Source organism: Saccopteryx leptura, chromosome 6 (genome assembly GCF_036850995.1).
Source record: "Saccopteryx leptura isolate mSacLep1 chromosome 6, mSacLep1_pri_phased_curated, whole genome shotgun sequence".
Taxonomy (NCBI): domain Eukaryota; kingdom Metazoa; phylum Chordata; class Mammalia; order Chiroptera; family Emballonuridae; genus Saccopteryx; species Saccopteryx leptura.
The window spans coordinates 28132245-28159419 of NC_089508.1; the positions used below are offsets into that span (position 1 = coordinate 28132245).

The 27175-nt window shown below is 38.7% G+C and overlaps 1 protein-coding gene and 1 non-coding gene across 9 annotated transcripts in view; one reads left to right on the forward strand and one right to left on the reverse strand.

Moving 5' to 3' along the window:
* NUMB (NUMB endocytic adaptor protein) overlaps positions 1 to 27175 on the forward strand; it is a 177174-nt gene that overhangs the window by 117475 nt on the left and 32524 nt on the right. For 5 of the 8 annotated variants that reach the window (XM_066343083.1, XM_066343080.1, XM_066343086.1 and 2 more), the window contains 2 exons: positions 12184 to 12258; positions 19900 to 19932. In XM_066343083.1, the coding sequence (XP_066199180.1) occupies positions 12184 to 12258; positions 19900 to 19932 (108 nt within the window). The remainder of the gene's footprint in view (positions 1 to 12183; positions 12259 to 19899; positions 19933 to 27175) is intronic. The other 3 variants (XM_066343084.1, XM_066343087.1, XM_066343085.1) reach the window with 1 other exon arrangement.
* On the reverse strand, positions 10703 to 10839 carry LOC136377933 (small nucleolar RNA SNORA20). Its single transcript, XR_010746536.1, has one exon. It is a non-coding gene; the product is annotated as a small nucleolar RNA SNORA20 (small nucleolar RNA).

The following is a 27175-nucleotide window of genomic DNA, read 5'->3' on the forward strand; positions in this document are numbered from 1 at the left end:
CTCTGCCTTCTCATTTTGTCTGTGTAAAAGAAAGTTTTGGCCACTGGAGTCCACTGGGTGTGGCCTCTGTGTTCCCTAGATGTGGTCTGTCTGCAGGCCCGCTACCCTCTCTGCTGTTGCTGCCTAGGGCGTTCGGGTATGGGCGTTGCCGGTGCCTGACCACTGGGGTTGTTGCTGTGGTTTCCGCCTCTCCTTCACAGGAGTGGCTGTGATCACGTGTTCGGGTGTACAAGCCTCGGTGGCCTTGGCCTTCGCCCCGCCCCCGCGGGTGGCATTATGCTTGGCCCTGAAGGCAGGGGTGAGCACCTTTGCTCAGCTGCAGGTCTCCGCCTGATTCTGGGCTTTCGCCCCACCCCTGTAGAAGGAGCCTTCTTGTGGGATGGCTGCAAGCCTTGGCTCCACAGGCTAGACGGGACTGTGTGCCCACGCTCAGTAGCGAGACTCCGCCTGTTCTGGGCTTTGGCTCCACCCCTGTGGGAGGAGCTGGCTCCTATGTCAGGCCAGAAGCCTCGGTTCCATGGGCAGGGCATGGCTGTGCTTCTGCACCCTTGCTCAAGGGTGGGTCTCCTCCCCTTCTGGGCTCCTATCCTTCGCCTGCAGGCTGGATTACAGGCGGCCTGCAGCTGGGCTTGACCACTTTTTCACGACCCCTCCTCCTCAGCCGGGCAAGACTGAGCTCACACCTGGGCCTCAGTGATGGCCAGCCAGCTTCCGCCGTTGCCGAAAGAACTGCGCTTCCGCGTCCCGCCACCGCCCGCCCTCAGGCAAGCTCTCAGCTGTGTGGATGGGGGCACTGCAGCTCAGACCCTAAGACTCACTACTGTAGTCCTGAAAGCTCCCTCCTTCTAAGTGACTCTGCTCTGAGTGCCGCAAGAGAGCTTGTTTGGCTGGTGTCCTGCTTCCCTTTGCTGGTATTGCTGTTTCCAGGGGAAATATTCACTTCAGATTTGGGGAGTGATTTGTCCCAGGGAATAGGGTGGCTGTCTCCCAAAATGTTTCTCCCTGTGCCTCCTAGATTACACTCTTCCTGCTACTCTGGTATTCTCCTCTCTCCTCGTCCCCCGGAGCCCCAGGTGAGTGGTTGTGAGAGAGGTTTTCTGTGAGGTTCCTTTAAGACGAATTCTGGGTCTGAGAAATCAGTCTCTTTCTCACAAACAGTATCCTGTCTTGTTTCCAGCTAAATACTGTCTATTTGCCTCTTCTAGGCTCTGGGGCTGCAGGCTGGAGTTTTGTTCCTGGGACTCAGGACCCTCCCCTCTCTGCTAAACTCACTTCCCGCCATGCGAGTCTCTCCGGCTGCCATTTGGTCAGGGGAGCTGGGCAGCCCTCTCCTTGTTTCTGTTTTTTCCTACCAGTCTCAGTGTGGCTTCTTCAGTGTTCCTTGATCGAAGAGTCCTCTTAGTTTAGTCAAAAGTTGGTTTTTCCAGATGATGGTTCTTAAAATTAGTTTGTAATCCACTTTGGTTCTGGGAGGTAGAAGTTGGTACGTCTGCCTACTCTATCGCCATCTTGTCTTCACCAAGAGCCTTTGGTTTTAACATCCATTTTCAAGGCCCTGGACACATAAAATGCAGAGAATTATAACTGAGGACCCAACATAGAAACAGAACCTTCAGTGGGCTTTACAATCAGTGAAATAGAGAACTAGAAGGAAAAGCAAAAAAAAAGGAGCCTGATCAGGCGGTGGCTCAGTGGATAGAGCGTCAGACTGGGATGCGGGGTACCCAGTTTCAAGACCCTGAGGTTGCCAGCATGAGTGTGGGCTCATCTGGTTTGAGTAAAGCTCACCAGCTTGAACCCAAGGTCACTGGCCTGAGCAAGGGTTTACTCGGTCTGCTATAGCCCCACGGTCAAGGCACATATGTGAAAGCAATCAATGAACAACTAAGGTGTCGCAACGAAAAACTGATGTTTGATGCTTCTCATTTCTTTGTTCCTATCTGCCTGTCCCTATCTATCCCTCTCTCTGACTCTCTCTCTCTGCCTTTGTAAAAAAACAAAAAACAAACAAGGAATCTTGCCTTTATTCAAATCCTGGGTTAAAAAAAGTCTCTCCCCACCCCCAAAAAAGGAGTCTCCCAAGAAAAAATGAAGCTGTGGATTTGGACATCATATGCTATAGACTGAGTGGTATAAGAATCCTCAAATTAATATATAGTAGGTCTTAGGCTCTAATTAATAAGCAAATATAAAACCACTCCACAATCTGGAATGCATGATCCCCCATAAAAACTGAGCTTCAGTGAAGATGAACTTATTTTTCTTTATTTTATTGAGGTGATACTGGTTAAAATATAATAATTAATACCAGTTTCAGATGTCCAATTCTACAACACATATCTGTATACCATATTGTGTGTTCACCCCTCAAATTTTCATCCATTATTTTTTTTCCTTTTTTTCAATTTTTCTGAAATGGGAAGTGGGGAGGCAGAGAGACAGACTCCTGCATGCGCCCAACCAGGATCTACCTGGCATGCCCACTAGAGGGCAATGGTATGCCCATCTGGGGCATTGCTCCTTTATAACCAGAGCCACTCTAGCACCTGAGGCGGAGGCCATAGAGCCATCCTCAGCACCTGGGCCAACTTTGCTCCAATGAAGCCTTGGCTGCGGGAGGGGAAGAGAGAGAGAGAAAGGAGAGGGGGAAGGGTGGAGAAGCAGATGGGCACTTCTCCTGTGTGCCCTGGCTGGGAATTGAACTCAGGACTTCCACACGCCAGACTGACACTACCACTGAGCAAACCAGCCAGGGCCTCATCCCTCATTTATCACCCTTATATCTTCCTCCTATTCCCCATATCCCATAAGGTACACACTGTTATGATCTTATAGTTTTAATAAAGTTATAAATTATATTTGGAAATGTTTAGCAGATACAATAAAGAACAAGAGGATCAGCACTTTAAAAACTTGAAATTTAGACTATAAAATATGTATATATAAAATAATTAAAGACATTAAAAAACTGAATTCAAACCATAAGGAAAAAAGGACAGTGAAAAAAAATAGATTAGACAAAGAATCAAATCTGAGCTTCTAAAAGTGAAAAATAGTTATTGAAATTGAATTTAGTGAGTTAGACCTAGTTGAAAAAGGGAATTGGTAAACTCAAAGATAGGTTTGATGAAATTATTCAGAATGGAGCACAAGATGATGAAGAGAAAATATGAAAAAAAGAAGCATGGATGGCCTGACCAGGCGGTGGCGCAGTGGATAGAGCGTTGGACTGGGATGCGGAGGACCCAGGTTCGAGACCTCAAGGTAGCCAGCTTGAGCGCGGGCTCATCTGGTTTGAGCAAAAGCTCACCAGCTTCAACTCAAGGTTGCTGGCTCGAGCAAGGGGTTACTACTCAGTCCGCTGAAGACCCGCAGTCAAGGCACATATGAGAAAGCAATCAATGAACAACTAAGGTGTTGCAACGAGCAATGAAAAACTAATGATTGATGCTTCTCATCTCTCTGATCGTGTCTATCCCTCTCTCTGACTATCTCTCTGTAAAAAAAAAAAAAAAAAAAAGAAGCATGGATGAACAAATTTAAAAGTCTAATAGTACCAACAGGCCTAATGGGATTTTCAGGAGGAGAAAAGATGATGAATTCATTGAAAGCAGTATTTGAATCCTCAAATTGAAGAAGCAAATAGGATAAATAAAAGTCGGTTACATCTATGTTTGTTTGATTTTTGAAAAGGGTGCTAAGTGCACTCAATGAGGAAAGAATTGTCTCTTCACCCATAGGTGCTCAGACAACTGATTTCCACATGCAAAAGATTATGGTTGGATCCCTACCTCACACCATATTAAACTATAAAATTCTTTTAAGAAAAACCCAACACAACTTTATTTATTCCATTTTTAGGGAGGAGAGAGACAAAGAGAGAGAGAGAGAGAGAGAGAGAGAAAGAGAGAGAGAAGGAGGAGGAGGAGGAGGAAGCATCAACTCCCATATGTGCCTTGGCCAGGCAAGCCCAGGGTTTCGAACCAGCAACCTCAGCATTCCAGGTTGATGCTTTATCCCATTGCGCCACCTCAGGTCAGGCTCTAAACTATAAAATTCTTAAAAGCAAACATGGGTAAATTTTCATGACTTTGGGGCAGTGTAGTCTTAAATATGGCATCAAAAGAAAAAATAGATATATTGAACTTCAAAATTAAAACTTTTGTGCATCAAGAATATTTTCAAGAAAGTGAAAAAACAACCTGCAGAATAGCAGCAAATAGTTGGAAAACATATATCAAAATATAGAACTACTTTTACAAATAAAATAATTTAAAGACAATTTTAAAATGGGCAAAGGATATGAACAGACATTTCTCCAAAGAAGATAGATGACCAATTAGCACATGAAAAGATAGATGCTCAACATCATTAGTCATTCAGGGCATGCAAATTAATGTCATGAGATGCCACTTCACGCCAATTAGGATGGTATAAGTTTTTTTTAAACAGAAAGTAAAGTGCTGACAAATATGCGGAAAAATTGAAACCCTAATAATTTTGATGGGACTGTAAAACAGTACAACACTATGGAAAACAGCATGACAGTTCCTCAAAAAACTAAACATATAATTCCCCCACAGGACCCAGTAATTCTGCTCCTAAGTATATAACAAAAGGAATTGAAAGCAAGGAGTAAACACATACTTATGTGTCAATGTTGTTTGCAGCGTTATTCATAATAACCAAAAGGTGGAAACAACCCAGGTGTCTGTCAACAGGTAAATGGATATGAATGTAGTATATACATGCAGTGGTGTATTATTCCACCATTAGAAGAATGAAGTTCTGATACATGCTATACAGACAAACCTATGTGAAAGCTATACACTAAAGGACAGATATTGAACAATTCCACTTATATGAAACATCTAGAATTAGCAATTTTATAGAGACAGGAAGTAGATTAGAGATTACCAAGAGCTGGGGAAGGGAGAACTGAGAAGTCGTTGCTTAATGGTTGTGTTGGAGTGATGAAAAAGTTTAGGAAATAGATAGTGGTGATGCTTGCCCAATATTGTGAATGTAACTAATACCACTGAATTGTATACTTAAAAATGGTTAAATGGCAAATTTTATGTAAATACAAAAAATACATAAATACAATTTTAAATTGTATTTTACCACAGTTTAAAAGAATTAATAATATACCAAAAACTATTCAACTGTACACTTGAAGTGGTTAAATTGTATAGTACATGAATTATATCTCAATAAAGCTACTAAAAATATTTGTCTGTTTCCCAAACATATGAATGAGACTTAGATACCTAAGACTAAGAAAATCCTAAAAGCAATCAGAAAGGAAAGACAAATTATATATAAATAAAACTATAATGGGTTACATATCTTTTAGAATGACCAAAATCCCAAACACTGACAATCCCAAATGCTAGTAAGGTTAAAATTAGCCCGAAAGTTGATCCCAAGGAAGAAACATGAGAAGTATCCAGGAAAATTCTGTAAGAGAATAATTAGTGAAAGTGATCATGCAAAGCAGATATAAAATATATTCTTAAACTATGATGATTTTTAAATAGCATGTTATGCTGCCAAACTAGAAATACCAGTAGGACAAAATAGAAAAGTCAGGATAATGTAATTATATATTTGGCATTTCAAGTCAGTGATTAAATTTTAAAAAGAGCAGATTTAGAAAACTCAACAATGTGCCAAGAATGAGATGTTAGAATTTGGTTTTTTGAATTTATTTAGGAGAGAGAAACATCAATTTGTTGTTCCACTTATTTATGCATTCATTGGTTGTTTCCTGTATGTGCCCTGATGAGGGATCAAACCCACAACCTTGGCATATCTGACGACACTCTAGGCAACTGAGCTACCTGGCCAAGGTCAGAATTTTTTAAAATGTCAGAAGAGTGGGTCCAGACAACTCAGTTGTGGAGATTTTACTCTTTCCTTGTACTTGATTTTCTTTTTTCAATGAACCAAGAAATTAAGAATATATTATTGGGCTTTGAAAAAAGCTACATATCAGCTGAACATGAAGAAATATAATACTTTGTAGAGCTCAATTCAACCAAAGAATTATTTTAAAAGTTCATTCATCACTGTCTTCTATCACTATAGCATATAACTAAATGATGAAAAAGTAGTCTTCAGTAACAAAGTACTCCATAATTTCTGGGTGTGAGTTCAATCTAAACATCTGGAACTACATAGTTGCCAGAACCACCAAACCTTGACATTTCTAACAGCCTATAATTTTGAATTAAATTTTTTCTTTTAATAGAAAAAGAGGTAAACAAAGACAACTAAATGTGGACTCTGTCTTAAAGTTTATGCTATCTCTTACTGAGCCAAAATGGCTGAAGCCACCGCCTTCAATAAATCTTCAGTTGAAGACAAATGAAGATGTTGGGTGTGGGGAGTGTCAGTTAAGAAAGGTTACGAGGAAAAGAACTGTAAACTAGGGATAAGGCCTTTAGCAGATTTAAATCCTTGTCTTCTGCAGTGATAAAAGTTTCTAGAGATAAATTGATTCCCCTATTCCTGGTACAGCAAGGCAGACCCCCTTACAAATGAAGATTTCCCTTACAAAGGTAAATGTATACTTGGGTAACTTCTACTTGAGTTTTAGAGCTTTTTCCATGTATGCTGTTTGTTAAAATTAGCCAGCCTAAAATAATCCTTATGCTAGAGAGACATATTCTGGGGTGACAAAAATCTGTTTCTCTACAGCCTGTTACTGCACTGAATACTGTAGGTAATTGTAACACAGCTGTATTGTGTAATGCCTTGCACTAGGATATTAAGACAGCTACATGTCACTTGGCAGTAGGAATTCTTCAGCTCCATTTTAATCTTAAGGGACCACTGTTGTATATGCAATTTGTCTTTGACTGGAAGGTCATTATGCGGGCATGATTGTGTGTGTGTGTGTGTGGGGGGGTGTATTCTTGGTTTTATATCATTCAGATTTGCCCTATACTCTTTCAGCTTAGAACTTTATATATGTGTTATTTGATTCACCATGTAGATGTAGATAACATCCAGACCTGTAGAGAATTTTTATGAGTTTATTTGAGCCAAACTGACTACATGCCAGAAGTGAGATCTCAAATGCTCCTGAGAAAAATGTTTCCCAGATGACAGTTTGCAGTTTCTTTTTATACATTTAGAATTAGGTGGGGGGAGCATAAGGAAGATTATATTACATGGGAGAAAGCAAGGCAAGGAAATCTCTGACTGGATAGACTGCAGGATAAGATTATGTGCTCCCTTGAAGGTGATCCGAAAAAAGGCATTTCAAAGGTGTATTAACCTAGACAAACAAATGGACAAGATCAACAAGACAAGTAATAATAAGTGTTGGAGAGGTTGTAGAGAAAAGGGAACCCTCAATTCACTGCTGGTGGGAATGTGAACTGGAAAAGCCACTATGGAAAACAGTATGGCGGTTCCTCAGAAATTAAGAACAGGCCCTGGCTAGGTAGCTCAATTGGTTTAGAGCATCGTCCTGGTACACCAGGGTTGCAGGTTTAATCCCTAGTCAGGACACATACAAGAATCAACCAGTGAATACATAAATAAGTGGAACAACAAATCAATGTTTCAGGCCTGACCTGTGGTGGCGCAGTGGATAAAGCGTCGACCTGGAAATGCTGAGGTTGCTGGTTCGAAACCCTGGGCTTGCCTGGTCAAGGCACATATGGGAGTTGATGCTTCCAGCTCCTCCCCCCTTCTCTCTCTGTGTCTCTCCCTCTCCTCTCTGAAATGAATAAATAAAAATAAAAATAAAATCAATGTTTCACTCTCTCTAAAATCAATCAATCCATCAATAATTAAGAATAGAGTAACCATATGACCTAGCAACTCCTCTTCTGGGAATTTACCTGAAAAATTGGGAAGCATTTATTCACAAAGATACAATGTACCCCTATGTTCACGGCAGCATTATTCACAGTGGCCAAGACATGGAAAAACCAAAGTGTACTTCAGTAGAGGATTGGATAAAGAAGATGTGGTATATATACACAATGGAATACTACTCAGCCATAAAAAAGATGAAATACTGCCATTTGCAACAACATGGATATACCTTGAGAATATTATGCTAAGCAAAATAAGTCAGAAAAAGCTAAGAACCATATGATCTCACTCATGTGGGATATAAAATTGAAACTCATAGACACAGACAACAGTATGGTGGGTACCAGGAGGAAGGGGTGGGGGCTGTAGTAAAGGGTACAGGAGGCCAAATACATGGTGATGGAAGATGATTTGACTTTGGGTGGTGGGCACACAATGCAATGTACAGATCATGTGTCGTAGATATGTGCACTTGAAACCTATATGATCTTATTATTCACCAGTTTCACCCCAATAAATTTAATTTTTAAGAAGAATTTAAGAAACAAAAGTGTTTAAAAAAACAATGGACAGGGCTTGCTTAAGGCAAAGATAACCTTTTACTAGGGAAGTTACAGACCTGAGGCCCGACCCACCATGACCTGCCGGGTGGGGATTTATGATCAGATCACCCTGTGAGGTTACTTTCTGTTAGACTTATTGCAGAGCCCCTTTTTATCCACAGTGAAAAAGAGCATTCTTGTTGTTTTATATGATGTTATTCAGTTACAGCTGCTAACAATTCTTTAGACATTTAATTATTTTGGCCTTAGTTTATGATTTTTGTGATTGATGCCCCAAGTATTTTGTTACCAGAGTACAGCAGTAGTTTTCTACATTGGTTTTATGTATGTATTATTCATCATTGTAAAGATCGGAGTAAAAACGAAAAATTCATTATAAGAGCATTATAAGACTGGATCAGGCTGCTTGGGTTTGAGCATTCATTAGCTGAATGACCTTGGGCAAGTTACTTAAACTCTGTATGCCTGTGTTTCCCACAAGTTCCCACTATTTTACCTCCATTCCAGGGCCAAATGGTGGGAGATACAGAGAGAGGGGGGGAAAGCAGAAGCGGGTTGGCTCCACCTTTCTGGAATCACAGTCCACTGAACACAGAGGAAGTTCCCCTTCCTCAGAGGCGTGGTTTCCATTTTTAAGAAGAATTTAAGAAACAAAAGTGTTTAAAAAAACAATGGACAGGGCTTGCTTAAGGCAAAGATAAGCTTTTACTAGGGAAGTTACAGACCTGAGGCATGACCCATCTTGACCTGCCGGGTGGGGATTTATTTTTTTATTTTTTTTGTACTTTAATGTGTAATACACAGGCTTAAGACAGGTGTATCTGACACTGATATAAATAAAAGGAATCAAATCAGTTATCAAGGGCTCCTGAGTGAATAGCATCATCATAACCTTCATGCTTATCTCTGCTTTCTGGATGCAATTTAATAAGATCATCAATTCGAAGAATGGTAATTGCAGCTTCTGTCGCAAATTTCAAGCTTTTTTTGTTTTATAAATAAATTTTTATTTTAATGGGGTGACATCAATAAATAGGGTACATATATTCAAAGAAAACATGTCCAGGTTATCTTGTCCTTCAATTATGTTGCATACCCATCACCCAAAGTCAGATTGCCCTCCCTCACCTTCTATCTAGTTTTCTTTGTGCCCCTCCCCCTCCCCCTCCCTCCGCCCCCCCCCCGCATAACCACCACACTCTTGTCTATGTCTCTTAGTCTTGTTTTTATGTCCCACCAATGTATGGAATCATGCAGTTCTTGTTTTTTTTTCTGATTTACTTAGTTCACTCTGTATAATGTTATCAAGATCCCACCATTTTGTTGTAAATGATCCGATATCATCATTTCTTATGGCTGAGTAGCATACCTAGTGTATATGTGCCACATCTTCTTTATCCAGTCTTCTATTTTTTTTTTACAGTGATTAAAGCCTTTAAGCAAACTCTTGGCCAATACAGCAAGAATTCATAAAAGAATAGTGTCCTTAACATGTTCACCAAGTCCAAGTTGGCACCAACACTATTCCAGATCCCTGCAAATGCAACCCAACCCCAGTTCAGTCCGATAGGAGCTGTCACAAGGAGCAGGAGTCCGGGAAAAGTCTGCATGGCACTGGAATTGTTGTCACAATTCTGTACTTTGCAGCTCACGTCCAAGTCCCAATGACCACTGCTTCTAGCTGCTAATGATTCAGGTAGACTGGAGAAGCCATCTGCAACATGTGTGGAGATGGAGCATCTGTTCTCCTCTGCCTGGAGAGATGAGACCAGGGTGCTTTTCCCTGGAGCTCTGCAACTGTGGCGTGGTAAAGAGAACCTTGGGATACACTAAGCAGTCAAGCTTTTAACTTTAACGATAGTTGGTTCAAATACCCCTGCTTGCTTGTTGTCTCGAGGTTTGCCATTGACCAGATCAAGACCAATCCATTTTAGATTTTTACGTTCTGGGTTAACTTGAGCCTCATTATGAAAAGCTTTTAACTTTGCAACTAGGTCAGTCGAGTCTTGGGCAGCATTAACTGCCAGTGTATTCGGAATAACAAGAAGAGACCGTGCAAACTCTGCAAAAGCGAGCTGTTCCCGAGACCCCATGCTGGTTGCGTAGTTTTCGAGGTATATGGAAAGGGCTGCTTCTACAGCTCCCCCACCCGGAACCACAGACTTGGACTCCAACACTCTCTTCACCACACACAGAGCATTGTGTAAAGAGCGCTCCATCGCATCACACATGTAATCGTTTGCCCCACGTAAGATAATTGATGCAGATGTATGAGCCTTAGTGTTAAGGACATATGGACAGGGAAGCAATGTCTAGGCCATGTATGCAGAAGAGATTTGAAACGGTTATTCCATCTCAATTTACAATGGCCCAATGTTATTTTATCCCATGCGTATAACTGCTTATATCACTGAAAAGACTATAGCAGCAAATAAATGGGAAAGCGAGTGGGGATTTATGATCAGATCACCCTGTGAGGTTACTTTCTGTTAGACTTATTGCAGAGCCCCTTTTTATCCACAGTGAAAAAGAACATTCTTGTTGTTTTATATGATGTTTATTCAGTTACAGCTGCTAACAGTTCTTTAGACATTTAATTACCAGCAGCACCACAACCACAGGATTTCTTGGGGCTGGGATAAGAGAGAAGACAGAGAAGAAAGAAATAAAAGGCAGAAGGATTGCTATTCTTATTTCCAAGAATAAGGAGTTCCCTTGCCTGGTCCCTTGAGCCAGAGCTATATGCTTTTCCCAGAGTTTTCTCTGTCACAGTATGAGGTACCAAGGAGGAGGAGGGCAGGGGAGGGAGGCAAACTCCCTGCCAGTTCAGAAATACTTTGAATTTCAGTATTCCTCTCTGATTTATCTTCTACTCTTCACAGAAATCTCAAGTAGGTGCTCCATGCATTCTGTGCAAGTTTTACAGTTTCATTCAGTGGGTGGGACAGGGTAAAGGGTGGGACAGAACCAGACCCTAAATTTCTTCTTAAAAGAGAACACTTGGAGTATGGCCACCATCCCTTCTGCTTTCTAATCCAAGACTATTCCCATACTAAGGTACAATTTGAATCATATTACCAGAAAAAGTTCTATTAGTTCTTCATTGCCACTTAGATTAAGTACAGATTCTTTTAGCATTCCAATTCCAAGCTGCATATGCCTCATATTCCAGCCAAATAGTAGTACTTGCTGATATATAGTTATCGTGTTCTACACTTGTAATGTTCTCTCTGCTTAAAATATTTCGCAAACTTGCCATTTCTGCCTTTTTGAATTCTACACATCTTTTGAAGCTCAGATTCATTGCCTTCTTAAATTTTGTTTTAAATTTCTGCCCTACTCTTCTGTGTTCCCTATATAAGGAGTATGTGAACTCTTCAGCCTTGGAATAGCTGGTATTTTTATTTATGCCTTCCTCAGTATGCACAAGCATGTGTGTATGTGTGTGTACATACATACATACATATATGTATATTTAGGATTATTTTTATGTTTAGAGATACAGTAACTGTGTCTAGCACCGGTTATAATTTCTCAGGTTTGATAGGTTCAGATAACATTTAGTGCCTACCATGTACTTTTCTATAATAACTCTTTGAGACATTATAAATCTCATTCATATGAGGACACTGAGGGTAAGTAAAGTAACATTCTTAACTTTCTACAATGGCTGTGAGTTTCTTGAGTATAGGAGTTTTAATATTCAATTTTTACCATCTAATACCTACCCTGTAGTAGCTACTCGGTAGACATAACCAAAGCCCTAAACTTTTTCTTCTTTCTGCAGTACCTCGGCCATGTAGAAGTTGATGAGTCAAGAGGAATGCACATCTGTGAAGATGCTGTAAAAAGATTGAAAGCTGTATGTATTTGATGATTGCCAGTGTTGGTTTATATGCTGTACATATTTTCTTTAAAGATTTTGCTCAGTAAATTTTAGGGATGCACAATTCAGTAGGAACAGTGTTTCTCTTAAGGCAAAGATGTGAGTTCACTAATGAAGATTTGTGTTGTTCATCCAAAAGTATAAATTATAAAGACCAACTTCTTCAATTTAGGCCAGACATTATCCAAAAGGTACTTTTGAGTCAGACCCAGTTAAACAAGTGGTATGAAATCTTATGGGTGAAGAATATTTTAAAGTCAAGATAAAACCATTATAATTAGTGTCTTAACTGTGTTATAAATTATTGATTTTAAATTTACTATAAGAAACAGCTTTCCAGGAAAAAAATAGAAGATAGAGATATCTGTGCTGATGGCTAGCGAGGTTTGTGTTTTGGGAGGACCTAATTATCTTGACTGTTACTCCCAGTTTCGTTCTATGCACCCTTCTAACAGACAATATATTTCCCTGCCTCTTGCACAGACTTCAGCGTACCTGAAATGCAGAATCCTTTTCTTAAATAAATAATGTTTACTTTGCCTGTCATGACATAGAACACATCCTAGGCACATACCTCTGTATTTAATAAAAGAAGAGAATGGGTTCAGAGTTCAAAAGGTTCAGATTAAAGTGTTAATTTCATATTTTGGGTAGGTTTGAAGACTGTTTCATAAACTCTGACAGCCCTCTTCACAACCTCCCTGCTCTCCAGCGTGTGGCCTCCCGCCTTGCTCTGAAAGCCTTAATTAAGCATTACTTCTGCATGCCTTTGCCCAAATAGCATTAAATATGTGTTGCTTTGGGTTTGCTGATATGGTGGGCTGCTACCAGTTTGCCTACTGATGAGTGCTTTTTTCCTCAATTTACCTAATAATCAAAACTTTTCTGCTTCTCGGTACATTCTGTATGCCCTTTCTTCTGTAATTCCTCAATATAAAAAATATAAAATTAAGGAAGCAGTCACTCAAAGAAATGGATTATATTTTGGAAGAAATGCCTGAGTCTGTTGTAAAATGGAAAGGAAGAAAAAAATAAAATTATACCATGCAAAGAACTAAAAAAGTAAAAAACCAATATAGACACAAGTACACATATATCTATACACACACATATACCCTTTACCTTAGAGTTTGGTCATTTAAATTCTTTTTAAAAAAAAAAAAATTTAAGTCATTAAATTCTTATGTGATTGAAGTCTTTCCTAGTCTGCCTGTGCTCTTCAGTTATAATGTTAAAGGGACTTCTATCCATGTGTTATGGTACGTGAAACTATAACGTATAGACTTGCCGTGTCCACCTGAATATATTCCCCAGTTAAATACAGTTTCAGGTAATGTAATTTTCCAAGAAATATAAATTCAGTCTCCTCTTTAACAAAATAATTTTAAGTTCACTGGGAAAATAAGTTTAGCTGAGAACATTTAAAAGAGTAACACAATAATTTGTCTTATAGTCATTAAAGAACATTTTAAACATTATAATACTAATGACTAAAAACAACAGGCAAATCAGTGAACAGACTAGATAGACTTGAAACAAACTATAAATAGTTATTTAAAGTTTTATAACTTACATAATTTACGGTTAGAGGGTCACTGTGGAATGAGTCTTTAGAAAGTCTTTTAACTCAGAGTATAGTTACATGTTCACTCTCTAAATGAGGAATATGTAGGGATAGTTTAAATTTGCCCAGAAAGTATTAAGAGATAGTATTTATTTAGTTGTTTAATAAGCAGTTTAACCCTCTTAACTCTCTAGGTTTTTAAAAGCATTTAAATTTGCTTCTTTCTTTATTTGAGAGGAAGGGAAAGAGATAAACATTTGTTGTTCTACTTATTTATGCATTCATTGGTTGATTCTTGTATTGCCTTGGTCAGGGATTATTGTATCGGCAACTTGAGCATATTGGGATGATGCTTTAACCAACTGAACTATATGGCCAGGACCTATGTAGGGTTTTTTTTTTCAAACCTACCTTTATTATTATTTTTTAAGATTTTTATTTATTGATTTTGGAGAAAGGTGGGGAGAGAGAGAGCAGGAGTGAGAAACATTTGTATGTGCCTTGTCCGAGCAAGCCCAGGGTTTCAAACCAGCAACTTCAGCATTACAGGTGGACACTCCATCCACTGCACCACCACAGGTCAGGCTCAAACCTACTTTTAAATAGAAACGTCTGTTTATTATGTAGTTAGTAAATGTTCATTGTATAAAATACAAATGAATAAAAACAGTACATAAAATCTCTTTCAGCCTGACCTGTGGTGGCACAGTGGATAAAGCGTCGACCTGGAAATGCTGAGGTCGCCGGTTCGAAACCCTGGGCTTGCCTGGTCAAGGCACATATGGGAGTTGATGCTTCCAGCTCCTCCCCCCTTTTCTCTTTCTGTTTCTCTCTCCCTCTCTCTCTCTCCTCTCTAAAAATGAATAAATAAAATTTAAAAAAAATCTCTTTCAGTCCCAGAGATAGCCACTATTCACCATAGAGGTTCTTTATTTTAAAGATTTTACAGAGAGGGTGGGGTAACAAGAACTATCAACTCATAGTTGCTTCACTTTAGTTGTATATTGATTGCTAGTCATATGTGGCCTTGACCCAGCAAGCCCAGGGTTTCAAACTGGTAATTTCAGCATTCAAGGTTGATGCTTTATCCACTGCACCACTACCTGGCAGAAACCCATAAAGATTTTTTTTTTATAAAGTGAGAGGTGGGGAGGCAGAGACAGCCTCCTGCATGTGCCCACCCCCACCCCCCACCAGGATCCACCCGGCAAGCCCCCTACCAGGTGATGTTCTGCTGTTGCTCGGCTACTGAGCTATTTTAGCACCTGAGGCAAGGCTATAGAGCCATCCTCAGCACCTGGGGCCAACTTTTTTTTTTTTTTTTTATTCATTTTAGAGAGGAGAGGGAGAGACAGAGAGAGAGAGAGAGGAGAGACAGAGAGAGAGAAGGGGGGGAGGAGCTGGAAGCATCAACTCCCATATGTGCCTTGACCAGGCAAGCCCAGGGTTTCGAACCGGCGACCTCAGCATTTCCAGGTCGACGCTTTATCCACTGCGCCACCACAGGTCAGGCCCTGGGGCCAACTTTGATCGAGCCATTCGAGCCATGGCTGCGGTGGGGAGGGAGGGAAGGGTGGAGAAGCAGATGGTCACCTCTCCTGTGTGCCCTGACCGGAATTGAACCTGGGACATCCACACACCAGGCCAACACTCTACCACTGAGCCAACCGGCCAGGGCCAAAAAGAATTTTTTAGTTGAGTGAATATTTTTGTTTTATTTTACCTTTTTATTTTTTTCTTTATTCTTTTTTTTTTTTTTTTTTTGAGTTTTAGAGAGAGAGAGAGAAACAACTCGTTGTTCCACTTATTTATGCATTCATTGATTGATTCTACTATGTGACTTGACCAGGAATTGAACCTGCACCTTTACACTTTTTTAACCAAGAAGATTATAAACTATAAGCATGATTATTTGAATACAGGACTATTTAGATAATAAAATTTAATAAGTTTTTATTTTTACCAGAAATAGGAACCAAATTCCCATTTAAAAAAATTATACCTGTGCTTAATACAGTGTCTGGCACACAGTAGCCACTCAAAAAATATTTCTGGAATGAATTTACAGAAAAGAATTCAGTCCTCTATATGTGGTCAAATTAAATCTCATAATAATCACCACATCCATAATTATATTTCATGTTTTAGAGTTTATGAAATCCTTTTGCATATCTCTAAAAGGTTCTTATTTCTCTGTGGTATTTTTTTTCTTTTTTTTTTTTATTGTATTTTTCTGAAGTTGGAAACAGGGAGGCAGTCAGACAGACTCCCGCATGCGCCCGACCAGGATCCACCCGGCATGCTCACCAGGGGGCGATGCTCTGCCCATCTGGGGCGTTGTTCTGTTGCAACCAGGGCCATTCTAGCGTCTGAGGCAGAGGCCACAGAGCCATCCTCAGTGCCCGGGCCAACTTTGCTCCAATGGAGCCTTGGCTGCGGGAGGGGAAGAGAGAGACAGAGAGGAAGGAGAGGGGGAGGGGTGGAGAAGCAGATGGGCGCTTCTCCTGTGTGCCCTGGCCGGGAATTGAACCCAGGACTCCTGCACACCAAGCCGACGCTCTACCACTGAGCCAACCGGCCAGGGCCTGTCTCTGTGGTATTTTAGGACTAAAATGAAGTTTTTATATGTTGACTCTTTTTCTGGACATACATAAACTTTTGAACTTCGAGGGGAAATTGACCATTTCTGAACTTTCATTCAAGAAGTCCTTTAAAAATTTTCAGACCAGTCCTATCCAGGAAACTTGGAGCAAATGTTTATAATATTACATAGAGAAACATGTATTTTTAAAAATATGATTGAAACCTGACCAGTATGGCACAGTGGATAGAACATTGACCTGGGATGCTGAGGTCCCAGGTTTGAAACCCTGAGGTCACCGCGTGAGCACAGGGTCACTGGCTTGAATGTGCAATTATCAACATGACCTCATGGTCGCTGACTTGAGTCCAGAGGTCACTGGCTTGAGCAAGGGGTCAGTGTTTTGGCTTGAGCTTTTCAGTCAAGGCATGTATGAGAAGCAATCAATGAACAACTAAAGTGACACATCTATGAGTTTATGGTTCTCATCTCTCTGCCTTCCTGTCTGTCTCTCTTTCTCTCTCAAAAATAAATTAATTAGTAAATTTATAAATTAATAAAAATAAGATTAAGTTTTTAGGCAACCAATTTAAATTTCCTATTTATTATTCTCAAACTTCCTCTATATAAATACTCTTTCTAGTGCTGCGCTGAAAAGGTTCCTAAAATTTGGGAGTCTTCAGCTTGTTGTTCGTCTCATCACATTAGTCCACAAAAATTCATAACTTTACTGTGCAGAAATTTCTAGTTGCCTCCCCCCCTTACCATTGATCGTAACAAACATTGACCCAAACATCTATAACCTGTAACAAACATCTATAGTCAGACATACCAGATGCATATTTATGCCAAAAGCTATGTCTCTGGAGTTGATTTTATTTATTTCTATAGTCCATAAAGCTTCCTCTCAGAGTTTCAAATAAATGCAAGCAAATGTAAAAGTGAACCTACAGTTTGAAGGAAAATAGCATATCTATAGAACTAGTTTAAATGCCAAAGTTTTAAAATTTGAAGAATTATATTGCACAGATAGATGTACCAGTTAAGTAGCAAAACAAACATCTTAAACTTATCACTTAAATTATTTTTTTCATTTTATTTTTTAACATTTATTTTATTGAGTTGAGAGCGAGAGAGAAAGAGACAGGAACATCAAGCTGTTCCTATATGTACCTTGACCTGGAAATTGAACCAGCAACCTCTGTGCTTCCAGATGATGCTCTAACCAATTGAGCTATCTGGCCAGGACTATCACTTAAATGATTTTTTAACTAAAAGTCTATCTAACTTTCTAGTGTTTTTTAAGTTTGTGAGCAATTGAGAAAGCGGGGTAGTTTGCAAATATAGTTTTCTTTTTCCTTGAAGTAGTTCCTTAATAGTTGGGATTATTTTAACTTCAATTAGAAGTTATCTGCAAATTTAATATTCTCAAATGAAAAGATACTATAACTAAATAAGATAGTGTTTTCAACTATCTTGCTTTATATGCTTCTCAGAGCCTAAATGTTTAAATTGTTTTTTACTTTGTATACATAAAGTTACTTATAGCTATTTTTAACTCAATTTACTTTGTGATATAATTTCCAGATTTGCCACATAGGATTAGATCGTATGAGATATTATCTGTAGACAATCTATTGTTCATTTTCAGTGTCTTTATGTTATAGTCAGTGCTGGGTGAGGGATAATGTCATTTATCAATCTATTCTGTAAAAGTTGCATCGGGCCTTTGGTTATCTTGCTTGACACTCATCCAAGATGCCCTTCTTTTTCAAAGGTCTTTTCTTCCCATTGTCTCTGTAAATGTTTCTCTCTCTGTCTTCATTTTAGACTAGTTTCATTGTACTACCAGTTTCTAATATGTTGGTTTTTTATTCACTATTTGATATATTTTTTTCTAATATATGTTTTTGTTTTAGCAGGTAAAAGAATCATAACTTAATTGTTGTTGTTTTTTAAATATTCTCTAATCTAATAACTATCTTTTTATGCATTTTGCACATCATCTTATTTTCATTAACATCTGAGATCTTTTATAAAAAGAAGGCAAACTCCATGTTTAACAAGTGCTTTTCTGGGAACTAAATTAAATATTAATAGATCTCTTTCCCTTATCTTCCTATCCCTCAAGAATGGTGAATCTTTTAACATTGGCTGCATCCTTAAAAGCTGATGGTTGCTCACAGTCTAACAAAACTAGAATCCCCAAACTTGGCAGCAGAAGTAAAGTTACTCTTATTGTGATAACTACCACAATTACTTTATTATTTTTTCATCTTAAGTTTAAAACATTTTATGGAAATATTTGATGCTGTTTGTCATTTTCAAAACTTAGGGAGCAAGCAAACTATTCAGTGTGTGAATGACTTTATAAATTGTCTAAGAGAGTCAAATTTCAGTACAGTTATCTTTTTCTAGACATTTGACCATCATTAAAAACTGGTTATAAAAGGTAAAGGTACAGTTTAACCAAAAAAGGAAATGGAAAATTAAGCTAGCTTGGGCAGATTAAAACCCATCTACTTTGAATGAATTCTTTAGATTTTTAAATGGTGGCCAGTTTTTAAAGATTGTATATGCTTTAAAATTGGTGCTGGGACCATAAATAGCTATGTCTCTTTCATGTACATAGTTTCAGAATTGTAGACGTATAATTGTCCATGCAAGTTTATTTATTCTAAAACAGTGACTTTTAAACAGAAAAAAAAAACTATTTCTTAAATCTCAGTTGTGGTCCACAGATGTGGTTTTGCTCTCATATATTTGTTTTCTCTGCTCCAGTGAAATCATTAGCTTTGTGTTCTCTATAGATGATATATTCTATATTTGGAATAGAACATATTTATTATTTCCCCATGATTGTTGTAGAATTGATCAGCAAACATACAAATGAATCCTCATGCATAAATAGGATTCTCTAAGTGACATCCTGAACTCAGTAAGAAAAAGTCTGACAAGGACCCTTCCTGCACACTCATAATTTAATTTTATGTGTTGTTACGTGATTATGTGGTCATTTGAATGTGAACTGGATTTTTAATTGATGACTTCCATGTAGTTGACTACTTTTCAGTTAAAAAATGTATATGGGACTAATCTGTTGTTTACTACTCACTATTATGAAATTTTGAAATATAATCTTGGGAAACCACTATGTCCTAATCTTTTTCTCTGCTACCAAATTTGGATAATCTCTGTTTTAAAAGTACATGGAGAATACTAAACTAACTAGTTGCTCTGCATGGATACAGGTTCTGATTTCTTCTCATTCTTTCCATGGATTCTTAGGCCATACAGTATGTGTCCCTGCATTTTCATGTCACTCCTGGTATGGATAACTCTTTAAAACTCACTCCCTCCCCTTCTCCTACTTTGCCCTTTACCCAACTTCCATATGTGCTTATTGGTGTGAAACCGTGGGACATTTAGCTCATACAATAATAGCGCTCGACTTGTCCCCCTGTTCCTCCAGGAAAGGAAGTTCTTCAAAGGCTTCTTTGGAAAAGTAAGTTTGATGCCACATTTGTGCTTGCTTTATAAGGAGTTACACCCCTAGTATAGCACTGACATATTTTTAAAATAAAGAAAAAGAAAAGAAATAACAGCTTTGGTATCTTTATAATTCAGGAATTGATTTGACTATATATGGAATTAATGAATTGGAAGTTGCTATTTATGATATTACCTGTTTCTGTTGATACTAAATCTGACGAGTCCTTGGAAAGTCCAATAAATAAATAAAGTAGGTTTACAAAGGGTTGTCTCTAAGACTAGGTGTTAAATTTAATTTGATCTTACAAAACTTCATATTAGCATATTAGCTGAGTTTTTAACAAGTGGGTTGTATTTAGTGTTCAGTATTGACAGAGAAATGGGAAAAAATATTAAATTCAAGTGAAAATTAAATGTATCCCAAATTTTACACTCAATGCTATTTTTTTCAACCTAAGTTAAATTTCAAGTGAAGTAAGTGAAAGTACATAAACTTTTCTTTGGGATCCTATGATTTTTAACCTGGGCTACTTACCAGTCTAAGAAAACCTATCTTGATTAGTTTGTCAAATATCTGTCATAATGGGATGTTCTTTTTGTAGATGTTTTTCATGTAATGATTGTTTAATGTTCAGATGTCCTTAGAAGTAATATATGTATAAGTAGGTAAATGTATTTTAACATTTTTGTGTCTACATTTAGTTTTGAGTGTTACAAAATAATACAGACTGAGACAGTATAAGATAAAACTATTGTCAATAGATAACTGAGTGTAAAAAGTTTATTTGAATATAAAAATTCCATCACAATTGGTTTTTTTACTGGATCATTTTATTATTTTGGAAATTTGTTTTAAAGAACAAATAGTTTCCATTTCCCTCTCAAGTAAAGGTTTTAATAATAACACATTTATACATGTTCTTGTTTAGTTCACCTTTATAGTAAATGTAAACAAATTTGAAGGATTTTAGATTGAATGGTTTAAATTAGTTACTGCTGTCAATCTGAAATTATAAAGTCATATAACTGACCCACACAAGTCACCATAAGATTTTTTTTTTTTTGTATTTTTCCGAAGTGAGAAGGGGGTGGGGGGCATACAGACAGATTCCCGCAAGTGCCCAACCGGTATCCACCCAGCATTCCCTCCACAGGGTGATGCTCATGCCATCTGGGACGTTGCTCTGCTGCAGTTGGAGCCATTCTAGCACCTGAGGCGGAAGCCATGGAGCCGTCCTTAGAACCTGGGCCAACTTTGCTCTCATGTAGCTGTGGCTGCGGGAGGGGAAGAGAGAGAAAGAGAGAAAGAAAGGAGAGGGGGAAGGGTGGAGAAGCAGATGGGTGCCTCTCCTGTGTGCCCTAGCCAGAATCGAACCCGGGACATCCACACACCGGGCTAACGCTCTTCCACTGAGCCAACTGGCCAGGGCCTACCTACCATAAGATTTTTTAATAGCCATATTTTGAGTCTGAGTCAAATTAACAAGTTTTTAGTATGTGGGATCTATATCTAGAAAAAATCCTATAAACATTTGCATCGTTATTAATTGGTACTTAATTGTTAAGGCAATGTTTTTTATAGACTGTTTAGAATTTCTCAAAACAATCCACATTACCACAATTACACAATTTTTATTATTTTCCAGACTATCAGTTTTTACCATCTACTATGGTAAAACAGCCTTTTCTATGAAGGCTCAGTATTAGAAATTGATTTGATATATAGACAAAACATGTTAAAATATATATTTTTTAAAGTTATAATGTGGCATTGGGGAACAAAGGTAGGTCTCACATCAAAATCAATCCGGGCCTGACCTGTGGTGGCGCAGTGGATAAAGCGTCGACCTGGAAATGCTGAGGTCGCCAGTTCGAAACCCTGGGCTTGCCTGGTCAAGGCACATATGGGAGTTGATGCTTCCTGCTCCTCCCCCACTTCTCTCTCTGTCTCCTCTCTCTCTCTCTCCCTCTCTCTCTCCTTTCTAAAATGAATAAATAAAATTAAAAAAAAAAAAAATCCGGGCCCTGGCCGGTTGGCTCAGTGGTAGAGCGTCGGCCTGGTGTGCAGAAGTCCCGGGTTCGATTCCCGGCCAGGGCACACAGGAGAAGCGCCCATCTGCTTCTCCACCCCTCCCCCTCTCCTTCCTCTCTATCTCTCTCTTCCCCTCCCACAGCCAAGGCTCTATTGGAGCAAAGATGGCCCAGGCGCTGGGGATGGCTCCATGGCCTCTGCCTCAGGCACTAGAATGGCTCTGGTCGCAACAGAGCGATGCCCCGGATGGGCAGAGAATCGCCCCCTGGTGGGCGTACCGGGTGGATCCCAGTCGGGCACATGCAGGAGTCTGTCTGACTGCCTCCCGTTTCCAACTTTAGAAAAATACAAAAAAAAAAAATCAATCCAAAGGTGGCAGTTTTCATTGCCATATCTAATAGGGTCACTGTGCATATATTGGATAGCCGAGCTGGGTCCCACTTGCTTCTTGGCTGTTTTCACTGCGTTTTGCTACATGATAAATTTAAATCACGTGAGGAAGAAAATTTTGAATCATCTCACTTTATCTTTACACTAACGTTGAAATTATTATTCTCCCTTTTTACAAGGAAACTGAAGTTTTGCAGAGGCTAAGTGACATGCCTAAATTCACAGACAGAATAAGTGGTAGAAGCTAAGATTTGAACCCAGATAATATGCCTCCGGAGCCCACACTCATACTCACTGTGCTATACAATCAGTTTTCATATTATTTACAAACAAACTTAAAAAGATTTAACTTAAAAGATGCTAATAAATAGCTTCCTGGAAACTTACTCTCTTTCTTTAAAGATAGTAATTAACTTTGGATTGACCTCTAGTTAATTTACTTTTTCACTAATTATAGCTTTAAAGATTCTTTTTTGTTCAAACCAACATTTTATTTATTTGGAGATATTTAAATCATACTAGTGAGTTTGACTCCTACAGGATTTTCTTAAAGATGTTAAATCTATAATGGCCTTCATGAACAAATGTGGCTATCAGAATGTTTTCTTACATTACTGCAGGGAGAATCTTTTCTATGGCAGGGTTATTTTATCCTAATATGCAATTTTAAAAATTACAATAAATCATTCAGTTAGTGTGAAGGGGAACCAAGGAGGAGAAAGCATCGCTTATAAGCTTACCAGAAATATGCTTTTAAACGCAAAACTTTACTTTGGATCCTTTTAAATCTTTCAAGTTGCTCATTCAGCTCACTTCTACACTGTTCTACTAGAAATAGGCTGGTGAAAGAGATGTGGTTTATTGAGTTGGCTAGGTCAGTTGTGGTTTGATGAAAGCTGAAAATAAAGACTCTCATAGGACAGTATAAGATAGGGAATGTTTACTCACTACAGTTTTTTGTGAATTTTGATACTTTTTTAGAATTAACATCAGGTATGTTTTAGTGATCCAGGATACTGAGAACAACAGTTATCCAAAAGTTTCTCTCAAGCATATTTGCATAAGAGTAGGTAGATGTAAGAATCATTAGCCCTGATTCTGAATTTGTAAGGCATGGCCAGGAGGACTGCTTCTTCTTTTCCCTAAATTGCATCCTGGACCTGACTGCCTAGTCACTTCCCTATTCCCGCATCAGCAGCTGAGAGAGCGGTGCCTACCAAAGCTTTAACCACAGGGAACAGATACTCCTGGGTCTGTTACAGGACTCATGTTAACCCATTGTAAGCTTGTACACATCTTAAAAGAGAAGGAAAAAAAACTGAGAACCTGAAATAATTTCTTCCAAAGTAGCTACATTAAGTACCTCATTATTTTAGGGAATTCAAGAATATATTCAATTTTAATGTATTTGAGGACTCTCATGAGCTAAGTAATCTATATTCCCATTTTTATGAGCAACTGTCTGAACATATAAATGTGAAATGCATAGACTTCCCTATTAGGTCTCTTTTTAAAATCATTGTATTTGAAAAACTCAGTTTAGTCTACCTTCTATGAGTCTTTCTCCTGTGTCTCCCTTACTTATCACACAAAACACTTCACTTCTGGTCACCAAATACATGGAAATTTTTCCCACACCAAGCAGTTCTCTGCAACACTAGCTGGGTGTCCTACAATTTAACTCAACTCCGATACTTCACCTGGAGAGAGTGTTGTAATCACATATTAAGGGTTCAGCCCAACAACAGTGCTCCCACCCTATTTCAGATGCCAATTGCTAGTAGATCCCCAGGTAACTCACAACTTCTGTCCAGCTTGGCTCCGAATCAGAGGTTCCCGTGATCTTTTCCTCAGGTTTAATTTGCCACAGCAACTCACTGAACTCAGGAAAACACTCTGTTTACCAGTTTATCAAAGGATATGAAAAAGGATACAGATGAACAGCCAGATAAAGAGATACATAGGACAAGGTCTGGGAAGGTTCCAAGGTCAAGAGCTTCTGTCCCTGTGGATTTGGAGTGTGTCACCCTCCCAGTGCAGATGCATTTGCCAACCTGGAAGCTGTCATAGCCTAATGTTGGGATTTTATAGAAGCTTTCTCACATAGGCATGATCAGTTATTCCACTTTCAGCTCCTGTTCCCTCTCTGGAGAATGGGGAGTAGGGCTGAAATTTTCAAGCTTCTAATCATAGCTTGTTCTTTTGACCAGCCCTAATCCACGCGCTCCCCCCAGAGTCACCTCATTAGAACAAAAGATGCTCCTAGTGCTCTTATTATTTAAGAATTTATAAGGGTTTTAGGAGGCCTGTGTCAGGAACAGGTCAAAGACCAAATATTAGAACAAGAGATGCTCATGATGCGAAATTACAAGGGTTTCAGGAGCTCTATGCCGGGACCTGAGGGCTGTGACCAATATGTATTTTCTGTTATCTTACAGGCATTTACTTGTATTTATATAGAGCTTATAGTTTATCATATGCTTTAACCTGCTTTCTAATTTGCTGCTTACAACAGCTCAGTGAATTAGAATAGTTCATGAAACTGCATTTCACAAATGAATGAATTAGCTCAAAGGGATCACCCAGCCAGTAATAAATGGCAGTGCCTATCCTGAACCCAAGTGTTTCTGAAACTTGGTGCCATGTTCTTTCATCTACTGCGTATTGATGTTCTCACATTCAAAAGTATTGGGCTTTGCTTTCCTCAGGTATACCTTAACAATAATTAATGAAGAAGTGCCTAGTTGCAGAGGACACAAGACTGTTCAAGGGCCTGAATGCTTTCCACAAACATGCATTGTGTGGCCTGTGCACAGCTTATAAAATTTGGATTAGTTGCCAGTATTTCAAACATTGAAAGTTTCCACATAAAAACTAGGATATCTCTTAAGAATCAGAGGATCTGGCAAAACAGCATACTTTCTATGTGACAACAGTGCTTGAGCTGAGCAGCTAGCGACTATGCCCTTGGGTTGCCTGTTTGCCACAATCCCTGCAACTCCCTATTGTCCTTACACTCAGCCCACCTCGCTCATTTTGTTACCTGCTTTTAACCCTGAATGCATTTGAGTTTGTGAACTCCTCTGAGGGCTATTATATTACTTTGATTTAAGGAGAAGTGGGTAACCATGTCAAACTGTATTAAAATTACCAAAAATATTATCATACCTGTTGTAGTAAATCCTATTAGTGAACTGCCAAATATTTTTTCAAGTATTTATGCTTTTACAATTGTTAAATCCCGTCATTAGAAATGGTTATGTTTTAGACAATGTATGGTTTAAAAGTAATATGTGGTTATATTGTTTTCAACCAATTCTCAAGAATAAAATATTTCATGGTGTTCTGGCCCTCTTAAATCAGTGTGCGTTTATCTATATTCATTCTATTTTAGATTTCCCAGGTTCTCTGCTCTGTGACAGATTGTGCTTAGTGCTTATTTTTACTCCAGATCCTTTTCTTTAAAAGTGTTAGAATATTTGCTGCCTCTTTCCTTCCTGTCTTTTAAATTCCCATGCCCTTTTATCTTTAAATTTTATTTTCCTTGCATTTTATTGATGCATCTTTTAGGATTTGGTTTATTTTTCTCTTTGAAGTGCATTATAAACAAATTCCTGAAGATAAACAAAATGTCCCAAGAGTAATCTGAAGATTTCCATTCATCCGTGGTTTTATTATTTCCTGTGACATACCAACAAGTATGTCACATAACTTGGTCACAGACTTTTTCTAGATTAAAAAATTCAATAACCTTTGGAGTTTTTTAAATTCATTTTTTAATTTGTATTTCTGAAAACCAGTTATTCCCAAACTTCAAGTCATAGTTTTTGTCCAAACCAGTAGTTTTCAACCTTTTTACACTTGGGGACCAATGAAAATAGGAGACTTATTTTGGGACCACTAAGGCAGAAATCACCCTGAGCATAAGCAAATTTGACTGAGATCATTGGGTCTATAATCGCCATAGAACATCATGGTTAACTCTTCTGTGGACCGGCATGAAATTTCTGTTGGACTGGTCTGCTGACCTGCGGTTGAAAAATACTGGTCTAAACCATGCTAGGGACTAACCTAGGCTATCCAGATACAAAAATAAACAAGCCCATTTTTAAAGCCCATTTACTCTCTTATTTTTAGATGACTATTTGATACCTACCTCTTTTTTCTTAAACCTCCAGAATTTCTTATTCTGTTCTCTCTTTCAGCTGATGTCTTTGCCTCCTACTTCACTGAAAAAAAATTAGAATCAATCAGAAAATTCTCATGCCATTATCACATCTACTCAGCTACCTGCATCCCTGCCCATATGCCCTGTTTTCTCTCCCATTCCAGGGATGGACATGCTGCTGGCTAAGGCTAGGTGCTCTAGTAGGTTCTAGTTATTCCAGCTCCTACGTATTCCAGCACTGCTACCCCCTCGTCCTACATAATCGGTCTTCTTTTTCTACTGGTTCATCCATTAGCATAAAAACAAACCATCCTTTGAAAAAAGGTTTCTTCTTAGTGCCTTCAGTTCCTGCTCTTTTGTTAAACTCGTTTAAACAAGCTTTTTGCCCTCACCACTGCACCAAAGCTGTTCTTTTCAGTTCTTCCTCTGTGTTACTATTCCGATGGTCTTGTCACCTTACTAAGCCTATCAGCAGCATTTGACATAGCCCATTCCTCCCCTGCCTTGAAACACTCCATTCCTTTGGAGTTTAGGGATCATACTCTTGTTTTTTTCTGATAATACTGCCTACTTCTGTGGACGTTTCTCAACTATACCTCTCCCTTGATGATCTCATCCAGTATCATGAGTTTAAATACCATCTCTAATGCTGATGATTTTGAAATT